This window comes from Camelina sativa, chromosome 10 (assembly GCF_030686135.1).
Source record: "Camelina sativa cultivar CO46 ecotype springtype chromosome 10, ASM3068613v1".
Classification (NCBI taxonomy): Eukaryota; Viridiplantae; Streptophyta; class Magnoliopsida; order Brassicales; family Brassicaceae; genus Camelina; species Camelina sativa.
In genome coordinates this window covers 13,094,156-13,110,400 of record NC_141889.1, presented here as the reverse complement: position 1 = coordinate 13,110,400, position 16,245 = coordinate 13,094,156, and the positions used below count along the sequence as shown (strand labels likewise).

The window sequence follows — 16,245 nt, the reverse complement described above, 5'->3', positions numbered from 1 at the left end:
AAGAGGGACAAAGAGAAAAGAGAAAGAGAGGAAAACTTTTCATAACTCTAAAAAACTGATTATAGTTAAATTATGCGGTAGTGCTTGGAGAGAAAGAGACAACATCTTGTTTAAGGTGAACCATATGGATCTCTATTTACTATGTTTCTAAATTTGGGTAAGGAATAACCAAATAAAAGTGAGACGACAAAGCTTCAAATCTTAAATGATCTGTTCTTAACTATAAATTACAAATTTTAGGACAAATCTTGTAGATTAGAGTAAAACCATATGTAACTTGATATCCGATTTCTATTATTGGAATTTCAAGTAAATATTTTTTTATAACTGATTAATTAACTAGATGTTTGTTTGTTATTTTTCTGATCTTAGTTGGCTGCAAATGTGAGCATCGCACATCTATTTAAATTCTCATCCTCCAGTAGATTTCATAACTCACAAGAAACTTAGTTTTTTTTCTACTAATAACACTCTCTTCTCCTTACCATTTACTTTTGCACGGACGGTTGGCATAATGAGTTCCTCAGGAGAAGAACGAGGTGTTGTTGTTGTGGAGCTCGAGCCGCCAAGAGGGAATAGAAGTCGATTTGCTTTTGCTTGTGCAATCTTAGCATCAATGACATCTATCATCCTTGGTTATGGTTCGTATTCGTTATGAATTCTTATCATTCACTATCGACCCATATCTTGGTTGGTTTGATTTTATGGTTTAGATAATTATCCTTACCTTTTATGGATGTTGCAGATATAGGAGTGATGAGTGGAGCTGCAATTTTCATAAAAGATGATTTGAAACTGTCGGACATACAACTTGAGATTCTTATGGGGATTCTAAATATCTACTCTCTAATCGGTTCAGGCGCAGCCGGTAGAACTTCCGATTGGATTGGAAGACGATATACCATAGTATTGGCAGGAGCCTTCTTCTTTTGTGGTGCTCTTCTCATGGGTTTTGCCACAAACTATCCTTTCATTATGGTGGGTCGTTTTGTAGCTGGTATCGGTGTCGGTTATGCTATGATGATTGCACCTGTTTACACTGCTGAAGTCGCTCCTGCTTCTTCACGTGGTTTCCTTAGCTCTTTCCCTGAGGTACAATAAATTCTACCTTTACTATTATTTGAACTATATATATAAATAATTTTACATGGAGGTCGATGGTAATATATTTCTTTTTCTATGTAGATATTTATCAACATTGGTATACTTTTAGGATATGTGTCCAACTACTTCTTCTCCAAGCTACCCGATCATCTCGGCTGGAGGTTCATGTTAGGGATTGGAGCGGTTCCCGCGGTATTCCTAGCCATTGGAGTGTTGGCAATGCCGGAGTCTCCACGGTGGCTAGTCATCCAAGGTCGCATTGGAGATGCTTTTAAAGTTCTTGACAAAACCTCAAACACTAAAGAAGAAGCCATCTCTAGGCTCAATGACATCAAACGTGCTGCTGGAATCCCTGATGATATGACAGACGATGTTATAGTATTGCCAAACAAGAAGACTGCTGGGAAAGGGGTGTGGAAGGACCTTCTTGTCCGACCAACCCCGTCCGTTCGACACATCCTAATAGCATGCCTTGGCATCCACTTTGCCCAGCAAGCCTCTGGAATCGATGCGGTCGTGCTTTACTCCCCAAACATCTTCTCAAAGGCTGGACTACGATCCAAGAATGATCAGCTTTTAGCTACGGTGGCTGTCGGAGTTGTCAAGACCCTCTTCATCGTGGTAGGGACTTGTGTGGTTGATCGGTTTGGACGTCGTGCCTTGTTGCTTACAAGTATGGGTGGAATGTTTATTTCCTTGAGTGCACTTGGAACTAGTCTCACAGTAATCAACATGAACCCCGGACAAACTATCAAGTGGGCTATAGGGCTTAGCGTTACAACGGTGATGTCTTTTGTGGCAACATTCTCAATAGGTGCAGGTCCCGTGACGTGGGTTTACTGCTCAGAGATATTCCCCGTGAGGCTAAGAGCTCAAGGTGCAAGTTTGGGAGTCATGTTGAATAGACTTATGAGTGGTATTATCGGAATGACATTCCTATCTCTTGCTAAGGGTCTCACCATTGGTGGTGCGTTCCTTCTCTTCGCTGGAGTTGCGGCTGCCGCATGGGTTTTCTTCTTCACTTTCCTTCCGGAGACACGTGGTGTGGCTTTAGAAGAAATGGAGAGTCTCTTCGGGAGCTACAACGCAAACAAAAAGAACAATGTTATAATTAAGGGTAAAGAAGTTGTCGATGAACAATGAACAAAATTTGTTTCCATTTCATTATTTGATCAATGAAACGTCAAAAGATTCTCATAACCGAGTCTTCATGGGAGAGTGCGACTATAAAGAAGATTAATAGAGGATTTGGCTTGCCATGTTTAATCGATTATTTTGTATAGCTTGAATAAAAATAATAAAAAAACTCTTATTCTGTAATTTCTGTAAATATTAATGCCACATATGAACTGTAATTTTTATGTCTTTTATAATTATTAAATTGTTTAAATTTTTCATATCTTATAATTTATAAATTTGTTAAAACAAAGTTTTTGTATAACACATGACAAAATCTTTAATTGTTAAAATTGATAAGTGTCGTAATCACATGAGTTACTAACTTTGAAAACTAAGAATTATATAATAACATAATATTGAATACGCTATCAAATCATTCACCGATTAAAAAACTTTAAAAAATTACATTAATTTTTTATTTTAATTATCTTGTTTTTCTTATATTATGTTAATCACTAATTTTAACACATTAAACATTTTTGTATTTTAATCACTTTTCTGTATAAATTTTTTTTTACTATATGATTATAATAAATAATAATTTGGTAAAACTAAATTTATGTTAATGATAAATTAATAAATTTATTTCCTCACAATTACAATATTGTAATTACTACTTTAAAATAATTCACAAAATAATAATGCAAATACAACAAACCAACAATATAAAACTATAATATACATCAAACAAATTAAATGCTATAGTATTCTAAAATAAGTAGTATTTTTAAGAGATTTATGTAAATTTACCAAATAATTTCAATATAAAAATAATACTATATCAGACAAAATAATTTATAAAAATAAATATAACAATATATTTTAGAAAAAAATGTTGGCCTGTGCGTGCTATATACAGTGAGGGATATCCCCTAGTTAGTATGTATTTAACTCTAGAAATAAACAAAAATGGTATACTATATAACAAATAAATAATGGATAATAACATTCTGTTTTTATGATAAAGACTTTGATTAATTTTATTGAGGCTTGTAAAAACAGATCGTTTCTATTTAGTTGGTACATTGGCTTGTAAATTTAAACTATGATTCAAAACCAAAATAAATTCTAAAACTAAGAATCAAAATAGACGAAATGGAACGGAACCAGATATTCAAGTGGATTAGACAAAAGTTTTAGAAGGCCATAAGAAAGACTCAAAAGTTTGTTTGAAAATTGCTAGCTATTTCAATTACAATTTTAAAATTATGGGATCGTTGCAATTAGTCATAAGATTATTCGTTTTTTTGTCACGCAATTGATCGTAAGGTTGTTCGTATTGTTATTTGTTGCGACTGATTTTTTAAAATTCTGAATTATTACTTCTAATTTGTGTATTAGTTGTAACAGATTAAATTATTTCTTCTATATAACAGACTGTAACAAACTCTAGATTGAGTTGAGTGAACAAGATTCTAATTCTCATTAATTGTAAATTGTACAGTGTTCTCTGTTTATATACAACATAAGGTTAAGCTAACATGAGCCTAATAATAGCTTAACCTACACCTATCATTCTATCCTGCACAAGAGAGTAGTTATACTCATTATACGCCCCCGCAAGCCTTAGAAACCGAACTATGTGAAGGATGAAAAAGGCTTGAGAGTGACATTCGTCAAAGGAAAGAATGAAAAAGTCCCGGGTGAAGTGGCTTGGTCAGAATGTCTGCAATCTGAGCCTTACCGGGAACATGAATGGCCTTGAGAGTACCAAGCTTCAATTGGTCACGCACAGTATGACAATCAATTTCCACATGCTTGGTTCTCTCGTGGAAAACAGGGTTCGTCGCCAAGTACACCGCCGATTTGTTATCACAAAACAACTTGGCTGTGTGAACCTCTTTGATCCGGAAAGCAGCAAGAAGTTGTTGTAGCCAAATGACTTCCGTGGTAGCATCAGCTAAGCTACGGTACTCTGCTTCCGTACTACTTCGACTAGCCGTCTTCTGCTTCTTGGACTTCCAAGAGATCAATGAAGTTCCCAAGAAAACACAGTAACCCGAAACAGAGCGTCGAGAATCACGACAAGCGCCCCAGCTAGCATCTGCAAATGCATTTAAGCAATTCTCTGTTGTTGCAGAGTAAAACAAACCAAGTCCCGGATTACCTTTGATGTACTTCAGGATTTTTTGTGCTGCATGGAAATGAACATCAGTAGGAGCCTGAAGAAACTGACTGAGCTTATGTACAGCATAAGTAATATCCGGTCGCGTGAGTGTCAAATAAAGAAGACGACCAATCAGCTCACGATAGGAAGTCGCAGACGCCAAAGGTACACCAGTCTCCTGAGTAAGATTGACATAAGGATCCATCAGAACATCAGCTGGTTTGCAAGCAAGAAGACATGTATTCTCCAACAAGTCCAATGCATATTTCCGATGACAAACAGAGATGCCTTTAGAGGAGCGAGCAATCTCTAAACCAAGGAAAAATCTCAATTGACCAAGGTCCTTGATCTTGAAAGCGCTATGCAACACAGTCTTGATAGCAGCTAAATCTTCATGATTGCTACTTGAGATAGCAATATCATCAACATAAACAAGGAGAACAGTAATTCCTCTCTTGGTAAACTTGATGAATAAAGCCGTATCAGATGGGCATTGTAGAAATCCATCACTAAGCAACACAGAGGTTATCAACTTGTTCCATTGGTTAGGAGGAAGAACCTCATCAGGACCTGGAGTATAGCCTTGAGGAAGGCTCATATATATCTCTTCCTCCAAGTCGCTGTGTAAAAATGCATTCGAGACGTCCATTTGAGCTAGTGACCATCCTTCTTTAGCTGCTAAGCCCAACATCAGCTTCACACTAGTCAGCTTAACAACAGGGGAAAACGTCTCAATATAATCAACACCTTCGACCTGTGTGTAGCCCTTCGCTACCAAACGCGCTTTATAACGCTCAACAGAGCCATCAGAATGGTACTTAATAGTCCAAACCCACTTACAACCAACTACATTCTTACCAGGGGGAAGAGAAACGACGTCCCAAGTATGATTCTGTTTCATAGCCGTAAGCTCCGCATTCGCAGCACCAGTCCATTTCTCAGAAGCCATGGCTTGTTGAAACGTTTTCGGTTCTATCTCTTGAGAATATGTAAGGATATTGGCACAAAAATGGGTGGAAATTGTATCGTAGGTCAAGACTGAAGAAAGAGGATAGGGTGTGGTGTGTTTCGGAGGTAAAGATGGAGAAATTTGTGCAAGTGTACAGTGATACTCGGATAAGTAACTAGGAGCTTTAGGCTGACGCTGTGAACGCCTAGACTGATGTGATGGTAATGCTCCAACAGACACAACAGGATTACTTTGCCGAGTAGTAGAATGAGATGATGCATGAGGTGAAGACAATAAGGATGGATCAGAGGATGATGAGTGAATAGGAGATGGCAAAGACAAAGAATTATCATGAATAGGGGAAGGATCAGGAGATGGAACAGACAAGACAGTATGCTTGAAAAAATCAGGAATGATCGAAGATGCAGTTTTATATGGAAAAACATTTTCATGGAAGATGACATTCCTAGTAATAGAGATGCGATTAGTATCCAAATCTAGTACTTTGTAACCCTTATAACCTGGTGGATAGCCTAAGAAAACAGAAGAAGTAGCCCTAGGAGTGAATTTATGTCTATCCTTTTGTAAAGTACTAACATAACACAAGCAACCAAAAGTCCTAAGCAAAGAATAATCTGGTCTTTTATTCATCAATTTCTCATAAGGTGTCTGATTATCTAACAATGGAGAAGGTGTCCTATTGATTAGAAACACAGCAGTACTCACACAATCACTCCAATAAGCAAGAGGTACATTCGATTGAAATAATAAAGCTCGAGCAACATTTAAAACATGTTGGTGTTTCCTCTCGACTACTGAATTCTGTTGTGGTGTATATGCACAAGAGAAGTAATGTATCATACCAGTTTCTTTAACCAATTCATCAAATGAAAGTTCAGGTGCATTATCACTACGTATAGCTTTTATTCTTTTCTGATATTGAGTAAAAACATGCTGTAAAAACTGTGGAAAAATAGTTGAAACATCACTTTTATTTCTTAAGAAGTAAACCCATGTTGTTCTAGTACAATCATCTACTAAGGTAAGAAAATATCTATAACCGTCAACAGATTCTGTAGAAAAGGGTCCCCATATATCTAAATGGACAAGATCAAATGGATGAGAGGACATATGATTATGAAAAGGAAAAGATAAGCGTTTTTGTTTAGCAAGAGGACATACAGGGCAATGACTATCATGTGATATCCTAAGCTTCGGTATAGACAATGCATCAGAAAGAACTTGTAACTTGGCACTTGATGGATGTCCTAGGCGATGATGCCAGAGAGTCGCATCAGATGACAAGGATCCACAAAAGAACTCAGAAGAAGAAGACTCAGGAACGTCGAGAGATGATAGGGATTGTAAATCTAGAATGTAAAGATGATGCATGAGATGACCCCTACCAATCATCGAGTCCTGAGAAAACCCCTGAAGAAAACAGAAAGTAGGATAAAAATGAGCAGAACATTGATTGTGATGAAGTAAACTACTTACACTAATCAGGTTAAAATGAAAGTCAGGGACGTGTAAAACATCATAAAGAATCAATGATGCAGAAAAATGTATATTTCCAGAATGATGAAAGGGCAATTTTATACCATTTGGCAAAGTAACTGTTATGCCCGATATAACACGAACATCCCTAAATCTAGACAAATCACAGCAAACATGACTTGTTGCCCCACTGTCAATTATCCAAGAACCACTAGGCAAAGCAGTTTGTAGTGATGAAAGACAATGATGATGGAAAGTAAGCAAATGATTCTCATATCTCAAGTTAGAAGAAATAGAAAAGACATTACCGGAAGTCGAATTAATAGCCATGACACCTTTTTCAGAGATTGAACTGGAAGACTGAGGAACCGGAGCTATAGGCTCTGAGGCAGCTACTTGAGCAGACATCTGATTCAATTGGTGAATAAGCCCCTGGACCTGAGATTGAGAGAGTTTAGTAACATCCAAGCTCATTGGAGAAACTGGTGGAGGAGGATAATATGGAAACTGCTCAGTCGGTGTTCCAGCGAACACATTAGCAACAGTCCGTTGCATATTAGTCTCAGATGGTTTAGACATGGATCTTGGAGCTGTGTAACTCTGACCGCGAGGAGCAAAAGAATTAGTAGGTCGATAAGCAGAGTTATTACCACCATTATTAGTGCCACCATTGTTACTATTATAATGCTTGTAGCCAGGAGGATAGCCATGGAGACGATAACACTTCTGGATCGTGTGTCCCATCTGACCACAGTGAGTACACAATGGCCTATTACTCCTTGGTCGATACGAACTGTAAGCACCAGCAAACTCACCAGACTCATACATTGCTCCATCATAAGATCCAGTCGTCTGAAACACTACATTCTCAGCCTTGACAATCGGCTTGACATTCAGCTGTCGTTCATCTTGTTGAACCATGTTGAAAACTTCATCAATACTCGGGATAGGCTTGAGCATCAATATATGTCGCCTTGTTTGATCAAAACCATCGTTAAGACCCATCAAAAAATTGGTAACCTTACTTCGTTGCTGCAATCTCTCCCATAAAACCGCTGCATTACACTCACAACGCCCACATGTACAAACAGGAATCTCGATATAATTGGTATATTCCTCCCACAATGTGACTAACTCAGTATAATAGCCACTAACATCCATTGAGCCCTGTTGTAATGATCCTAGACGTTGTTCTATCTCAAACACACGCGGAGCATCATCTTGCTTAAAGCGAGAAATAATACTCCTCCAAATCGCAGCAGCAGTAGGCATATACAATAAACTCGCACCTATCTTCTTAGAAACAGATCCCATTAACCAAGTGCTAACCATATCATTGCATCTTGACCAAGAACCATACGAAGGATGATCAGAAGAAGGTTGAGTAATAGTACCGTCAATGAATCCAAGTTTGTTTCGCACATTCAAAGCCATGCGAACAGATCGTCGCCAAGAATGAAACTCCGCTCCAGTATTGAGGCGATCAGTGACTATCTGGAGCCCAACATGATCGGTACTGTGAAGATACAACGGATTCTCATAAAGATAGTTACACAAAGACGAATTCGTCACCGGAGCCGCCGTTGTAGTATTCGGAATCGCGGAAGATGAATGAGACGCCATATCGTGTATAGAATCAAAGAATTAACAAAGAGATCAAGTCAAATAAGAGAAATAACAAGAACCGAGCTCGATTAGGTCAAAGAAAAACGAAAAATTCAGATCAAGAGAGATGCAAACACAAGACGAATTGTTGCGAAGAAGATGACGAAACAGAAATTAGCAAAATCCAAAAGAAATTGAATGAGAACGAGATCAATACAAGAGGCACTCATGATCGGAGAGCTCTGATACCATAACAGACTGTAACAAACTCTAGATTGAGCTGAGTGAACAAGATTCTAATTCTCATTAATTGTAAATTGTACAGTATTCTCTGTTTATATACAACACAAGGTTAAACTAACATGAGCCTAATAATAGCTTAACCTACACCTATCATTCTATCTTGCACAAGAGAGTAGTTATACTCATTATACTATATATAGAAATTTAAAAATATAAACCAAGTCATAGAGCAAAACAAAATAAATTTGAATCAATAATCAATAATCAATAAGATAGTCTACATCCATTACTCATCTTACTTGTAATGGTGTCATGTAAACCTTTCATAAATCTATCATGGATCATTTAATCAGCTCAGAATTCTATCACTGATCGGCTACGTAAACTTTTCGTCACTAAATTTTTAAATCGCGTTACTGATTTATTATGTACTCACAAGTTCTAAACTTCTAATTAAAAATCGTAGCAACTAATTGCAGTGTTTAATCGCAAAAACATAACTGTCAAACGAACATCACACATTTTTTTCCTAGATCTTCTTCTCGTTACAAGATTCTTCTAGTCCTTGCTTTTCCAAACATTTTTGGGTTAAATTTTGTCACTAACCAAAACAAAGCAAGATAAAAAGAAAAAACTTAATTCTAGAATTACTACTCTACGTGAGAATTGAGAAATACAAATCGACAATCAAACGTTAGGCGACGACAACCTTTTTAAATCCACGAGCCCGAAGAAAACAAACCAAAACCAACGGCTGTGATGTGTTAGATGGTCTTCCTTTGACCAAGTCGAACCAATTATTATTTTTTTTAGAAAAAATGAGAAAGTCCATAAATACTCAACAAAAGGGTTCTCGTCTTTGATCTCTCTCCCATAATAATAAGAAGAAGATGGCCAACTCCAACAACGACTGGTCTCAGTTCTACAACAACCAAACCTTCTTCACCACCGTTACAGCCTCCACAGTCACAACCACTAACACCACCACCGCCACATCAGCTGAATCTCCCCTGAACCCTGAAAGCCGCCGTGTTGCAAAACCAACACGTCGGAGGTCTAGAGTCTCGCGTCGTACACCCACTACACTTCTCAACACCGACACAGCTAACTTTAGAGCCATGGTCCAACAGTTCACTGGTGGTCCATCAGCCGTGGCTTTCGGGTCTTCGTCTTCGTCTGGTTTTAGTCTTACCTCGTCGGATCCTAGTGCCGGAGCTCCGTCCATTGGCTATCAAGCTCCTTGGCAATACGCTAGTTTGCAGAACCAAACGGATCATCATCACGAGCTGCCTCAGCAAGAGAGACCATACATGTTCTCGTCGTCAAACAACGTTAGTACTCTAAGCTATCCTAACGCGGTGGTTTCCAATGGTTTTGTAGCGGCGGATGAGAGTAGAGACGGCGGAGGAGGAGGAGAAGGAGGTTATGCTCCGTCGTCGGAGAGGAGTAACAATGTTACTTCATGGTTGCAATGAGGAAACGGTACTGAATTATCATTCTTCAGAAATGGTTTTTTTTTTTTTACCAATTGGGAAGGAAAAAAAAACACATAAAAGGAGGAAATGTTAGGTATACTGACTTTGTTTGTAGCAGAATGAAAACTTTGACTATTGTAACTTTTTTTTAAGTTGTGTTTTATTTAAATTTCATATTTTGAGGACTTTGTCGACGCATAAATTTGAATAACCTAAAATAGCATTTACCAAATTGAGATATCGTCAATCCAAAAGTTAAGAGCTCATTTAGGAAGAATAAAGATGGCTTTGGAAACAAATGTAATCAATGTGATCATATGATATGGTAAAATTGATATCTTTTAGACTACAAAATTATACGTTATGTGAAATTTATGGAGTGTTACTGGATAGTGTATTTTAATGGAATTAGATGTATTTCAAAATCAAATTGTAATCTGCTGTTATTCAATTATGTAGTTGATAAAGTACAAGAAAATTCAGTGTTTATTCAATATCGACTTGTTAGGTTAAGACTATCAAGTGTCATACGTACGTAATGTATATACATAAATAAGATTATAAGGATCCCGTAGTCGTATTCTATTGACGTCAAATTCTTGTTTATTTCTCAAACTATATATGGATCCATGATTTGGTTGCATGGGTGTGTAAAACTAACTTTTGAATAAATATTAAGAATTTAATAGATTAAAGTTCTTTTCGTTTTGGCAATAGTTGGGAGTATCATATGACTTGTACAAAGAAAGGTCTATATATATATGAATTGTCTTTTCCTTTTTCTCCTTCGTTCCATGTGTGATGATTAACTTTAAGAAAAATCTTAGTTGGCTTTTCAATTTAATGAAGAAGTTTCTCTAAAGAAAGAGAAGTAAAGAATATTAGTTTACAATGCCGCCGTTGCTTTTCGTTCGGAAACAAGGGAAAGTGAGTCGGTGAAAGTAGGCTACCAACATGTGAAGTATCTTACGTGATGTTTTTCTCTTTTCTTTTCCTAAAAAGTGATTTATAATGGGAAAAACGAGTGAAAAAAAAAAAGAGGGTTAGAGCCTTATAGGACATGATGAAGGCACAAATTTATTGGAGAAAAAAAATCGTTAAGTGAATAATGTGGCATGCCGGACATGAAAGGCGGGTTAGAAGAACTTAATGATCCTCCGTTCTTAACTCAGCTTTTAAAGCACTTTCAGTGAACCAGATATATATATGCACAATCAGCAGTAGTAGATCTGCTTCTTACATGCTCAGTAAAAATGTTGACTTTGATGACCTCACATATCTTGCTTTGTTTCATAAACTCGTTAAGGTATTCATGTCTATGCCACATTAAAACCTTAAATGCTACATTTCGTTTGTTCATGTTTCACAGCTTTCATATGAGAAGTACAAGTGATGCTTTTATTATTACTTTATTTAGTACCATTACCTTCTATGTTGCTGACTTACTTTACAAAGCTAGCTTCACTTGTTGTATATATTGTTAACTTAGAAATTGTTCTTCATCAAATGTTCATGTAACTTGATGATCTTTAAACTCCTCGCTAATTATATTTCACTAGACTTCTGTGATTCATCTAAACTAACTTTAGAATGCTTCAGCTTTATTCATATTCATGTACAGTTCGCAACATAACTTTTTAAACTTACATGCTCATTAGCTTGGACTCTATGACATACATATAGATCTTTCTCTGCTTTATGTATTGGTAGTCTTTGTGACATAAATACCCAATTCTTTAAATGTTGAAACTTTTGTAGCAGTTCAGATCAACTCAGCTTCGTGTACATGCTCCAGAGATCTAAACAGCTTTATTATTAACGTTGTCAAGAAACATAAGCTGTAAATGCGGATGAGACAACAATAAATTGCAGAAAATAAACGAGACAAGAGCTTTGTTAACGAGGTTCGGTTTTTCCTACTTTCCGAGACCACATCCAGATTTCAATTTCAATAGAACAAGAAAAAAAATACAACATATTCGCAAACACGTAACCAAGCACAATCCTTTTTGTTCACCACACCGTTCTATAACATGAAATCTTAAGAATAAATCTCTACCCTTAACTAAACTCACACCGAGCCTATTCAAACCCAGATAACCTAACCTTGGGCTAAACTTCCCCTTAGCCTAGAATTCATCTCTAACTCTCTGGAGCAACCTTCACATAAATGCCACACCGACGAACAAAGAAGGTTGAACAACACAAGCACCAAACCGCGAAACTAAGCCGCACACAATGAGAAAACTCTCTAGAATTTTATTCTTTATGCCTTAGCTCTCTTGTCTCTCTAGGACGTGTCCAATACCTCCTTAAATATCCATCAATACTTCCTAATCACCATAGGAGAAGATTTCCACATTCAATAAGAAAAAGACTTTTTCCTTTTTGCTATTTTCTTTGTTTCTTGTAAAATTCTAATTTAATTAACCAAAGAAATAGTAGTTTTCCTTTTCAATTCATCCTCAAATCGTCCTTCAATATTGTCTTCTCAAACCTTTTAGAAAATTCTCACACACATAAAACAACAACAATCCCGTATCACTTCTTGAATCACACATACACTACTTCAGACAAACCAATACATCTTCAAAAGCGTTGTCTTGGGATACCAGGTTTCAACAAATCAGTGAAAAGAATGTTTCAACCTCTCCCTTTGTTACTGAGTTTTAGAACCTCATCATAAAGTAATCAAAACTCGAGAATAGTCTTGAAAGCCTTGGGTGATTGCATTTGGGGTGATTGCGACACACAACAATCTAAGATTTAACAACTTGCTTATTTACGCTTTTTGTTGTCATAAGCACAACTCACTGACTCAGTCAACAAATTAATATAAGATTGTCCTTGTTCATGGTCAATTAATGGATGTACCATTATACGCAATCCGGGTATCAATATTATCTAAATCTCAGTAAATAAAGGTTGTCCAAAATCATTATACGCAATCCGGGTTAAATATTTATATATGAATTTGCCTTGCGTTGATTGCCCTTCCAATAAAATTCATAAGCTTGCTTTCTCTCAAACATCTATCTCTTCAACTCGTCCTCTACAATATATTTTTATAGATCATTGGACTTCCTCTATTATCTCTGTTGCCTCATACTAGCATTATCTCATTATAGTACGTCGATCATTTCACCCACTATACCTAGTTCTACCCGCTTAAACTCAAGTCCCATGTGAAAGAAACTTTCATTCGCTTCAAAGCTTTAACAGAGAATCAGTTTCAAACAAAAATTGGCACCCTGTTTTTTTACAGTGATAGTGGCGGAGAGTTCATTGCACTCCGTGATTTTCTCTCCAATGCCAGCATCACCCACTTGACGTTTCCTCCACACACGCCTGAACACAATAGCTTTGCTGAGAGACATCATCGGCATATTGTTGAAACCGGTCTCTCTCTACTGCACAAAACTCACATTCCCAACACCTTTTGGTCCTATGCCTTTGCTACAACTGTCTATCTCATAAATAGACTACTCACTCATGTTCTTTCCCTCTCCTCACTGTTACGTCTTCTCTTTGGCATTGACCAGAATTATGCAAAACTCAAAATCTTTGGCTGCATGTGTTTCCCATGGCTACGGCCATACGCTCCCACAAACTCGAAACACGTTCCATGCCTTGATTTTTTTGGGCTACTCTCTCCCCAAAGCGCCATCCTCTATCTTGACAAATCCACAAATCGTTTGTACATCTCCAACCATGCTCAATTTTTTGAAACCAGTTTCCCTTTCGCCTCTAATTCCTCGATGCCCAACGTCTCTAAGCCACTCGCGAATTGAGTTTCACCGCTCTTCATCATAATGGCTTCATCCAAGCCACTCATGGACTCCTCCAACTGCCCTGGTCCTTCACCACCGTCACCAGCATCACCAGCGTCACTGGTGTCACCATCACTCTCTGTTGCCTCATCCCTATCACATGCCCCGTCACAATCATCTACTTCCATCAACAGTGCAAGCAATGTTGATATGCCTCCTCCCACGAGGCCACATTCATCAGGCTCATCCATTAGGCCCATTAACCGATACCTCTACATCCTCAAGCCCATTAACCAACGACCCCACACCATTAAGCCCACGAACAAGCCTTTCTTAACCACAACTATCGTCTTCACCTTCTTCGACAACGTCTGCTCGTCTGATTCAACCGCCTCTGCCTCCAAATCATCATCCCATGACCACCTGCGCCAAACACAGGATCGTCAAACCCAACTGGAAGTATGCTCTTGCCATCTCTGCCTGTGTAGTAGAACCTCGAACCGTCAAACAAGCCCTCGATGATGCTAAATGGAGGGCTGCGATGTACGAGGAGTTTAACTCTTAGCTTAGGTTCGCTATTTCATGTGGTCTCTTGTCCTGCCTGCTCCCAACCAACACGTTGTCCAAATGGATTTTTAAACTAAAGTACTTACTAGATGGATCGATTCATAGACACAAAGCGAGACTCGTTACAAAGTGTTACAACCAATAAGAGGGTATTGAATATTCTGAAACTCAGTCTCGTAATCAAGGCAACAACCATTCGTGTTGTTCTCTAAATGGCTATCAATTATGACTGGCCGATTAAATAGCTCGACGTCAACAATGCTTTCCTCCAAGGAAGCCTCACCGAAGAATGAAGGGTTCATTTATGCCAACCGACCATATCACCTATTTCGTCTTCACAAAGCGTTATACGTTTTAAAACAAGCACCTAAGGCTTGGTACCTAGAACTTAAAACCTTCCTCACCACTGCCGGTTTTGCTAACTCTCTCTCTGATGCCTCTCTGTTCATTCTCCATCACGAGACCAGTTTTGTATATCTTCTTGTCTATGTTGATGACATTCTTGTCACCAGTAATAGCAACGATCTCCTTCAACAAACACTCACCTTACTGGCGATTCATTTTAGCATCAAAGCCCCAGAAGATCTTCACTATTTTCTTGGTCTTGAGGCTCGACGCATACCACATAGAGTTCATCTCACCCAACGATGATACATTCTTGATCTCCTCACTCGTACGAAAAAGATCAATGCTAAACCGATCAATACTCCCATGGCCACTTCTCCACGTATGTCACCTCACTATGGTAACCCTCTCGCTGATCCATTTGAGTATTGGTCTGTTGTTGGTAGTTTGAAGTATTTGGCTTTCACTAGAACAAATATCTCGTATGCCGTCAGCTGCTTGTCCCATTTCATGCACCAAACCACCGCTGAACACTAGCAGGCTGTCAAGCGGTTACTTCGATATTTGGCGGAAAAAGTGTATCATGGTCTCTTCTTCTATTGGCGTAATGTTCTCTGTCAGTTAATGTTTTTTCTGATTTTTTTTTTTTTTGAAGTTTTGTTTAAGAATATTTGATGTAAAGATGTAGAAAAGGCCTAGTTTGGTAAGAAAAATATAAATTTTGTCCTTAAAATTAGATTTCAGTATGAATTTGAGTAAAAAAAAATTGAAATTTTAGTGTAAATCAACTAAGAAAAGGCCTATACCCTTTTGTCTAAGGTAAAAGATAAATATTTTTGTTACTCTAAAACCTCTAAGTCGGACTGTGCATAGGGCACCCAATAATACTGGACCGGCACTGCCTTTGTTTGTATGTCTGATAAAAGCTACTAACTGTGTATCCTACTATATTTAAAGGTGGGGCAAGTGTTAATGGTCATGGAACTAGGTAACACCTGCCTAAATTCTTTGAAACCGATGCTTTCCTTTTCTAGTTATTGGCTAAAATTAGAGAGTTTGGTCATTGGTGATTCTTTTGGTTAGTTTGTAATGCAACTTTGATCGGTCACCACCTTGTTTCTTGCTCTAAGGTGTCGCTAGGTCCTCCACCGAGGCTGACTATCGTTCAGTTGCAAATACTTCAGCGGAAGTGCGTTGGATATGTTCCTTGCTTCGGGAAATCAGGTTCAAGCTCACATCACCACCAATTATCTACTGTGACATCGTTGGTACTACATACTTATGTGCCAATCCCGTGTTCCACTCCTGCATGAAACACCTCACTCTCGACTACCACTTCATTTGGAATCAAATCACTGCCGATGAGCTCCGGGTTGCTCATGTCTCTACCAAAGATCAGCTCGC

At 37.9% G+C, this 16,245-nt stretch overlaps 3 protein-coding genes across 3 annotated transcripts; 2 read left to right on the top strand and 1 right to left on the bottom strand.

The window, feature by feature from the left end:
- Positions 1–436: 436 nt before the first annotated feature.
- LOC104718898 (putative polyol transporter 2) lies at positions 437–2,467 on the top strand. The gene is made up of 3 exons (XM_010436718.2): positions 437–641; positions 746–1,092; positions 1,186–2,467. Exons 1-3 carry the CDS (start codon positions 515–517, stop codon positions 2,245–2,247), a joined length of 1,536 nt encoding a protein of 511 aa, XP_010435020.1. The 5' UTR covers positions 437–514; the 3' UTR covers positions 2,248–2,467.
- A 3,909-nt stretch (positions 2,468–6,376) lies between these two features.
- LOC147936072 (uncharacterized) lies at positions 6,377–8,459 on the bottom strand. Its single transcript, XM_087468579.1, has 3 exons — positions 6,837–8,459; positions 6,522–6,770; positions 6,377–6,436 (listed from the first exon to the last, which is right to left on the bottom strand). Exons 1-3 carry the CDS (start codon positions 8,457–8,459, stop codon positions 6,377–6,379), a joined length of 1,932 nt encoding a protein of 643 aa, XP_087324705.1.
- Positions 8,460–9,524: 1,065 nt separating this feature from the next.
- Positions 9,525–10,344, top strand: LOC104718900 (VQ motif-containing protein 22). The gene has a single exon (XM_010436719.2). The coding sequence runs from the start codon at positions 9,575–9,577 to the stop codon at positions 10,157–10,159; it is 585 nt and encodes a 194-aa protein (XP_010435021.1). The 5' UTR covers positions 9,525–9,574; the 3' UTR covers positions 10,160–10,344.
- The last annotated feature ends 5,901 nt before the right edge of the window (positions 10,345–16,245 follow it).

Bases quoted from the DNA above. Each gene is read 5' to 3' on its own strand.
- LOC104718898 (XM_010436718.2), top strand. From the start codon at position 515: ATGAGTTCCTCAGGAGAAGAACGAGGTGTTGTTGTTGTGGAGCTCGAG. The intron at 642-745 runs GTTCGTATTCGT...TGGATGTTGCAG, and splicing joins ATCTATCATCCTTGGTTATG to ATATAGGAGTGATGAGTGGA. The intron at 1,093-1,185 runs GTACAATAAATT...TTTTCTATGTAG, and splicing joins TCCTTAGCTCTTTCCCTGAG to ATATTTATCAACATTGGTAT.
- LOC147936072 (XM_087468579.1), bottom strand. From the start codon at position 8,459: ATGGCGTCTCATTCATCTTCCGCGATTCCGAATACTACAACGGCGGCT. The intron at 6,771-6,836 runs GTAAGTAGTTTA...TGTTTTCTTCAG, and splicing joins TTCATTTTAACCTGATTAGT to GGGTTTTCTCAGGACTCGAT. The intron at 6,437-6,521 runs GTATGTCCTCTT...TTGTCCATTTAG, and splicing joins CACATGATAGTCATTGCCCT to ATATATGGGGACCCTTTTCT.
- LOC104718900 (XM_010436719.2), top strand. From the start codon at position 9,575: ATGGCCAACTCCAACAACGACTGGTCTCAGTTCTACAACAACCAAACC.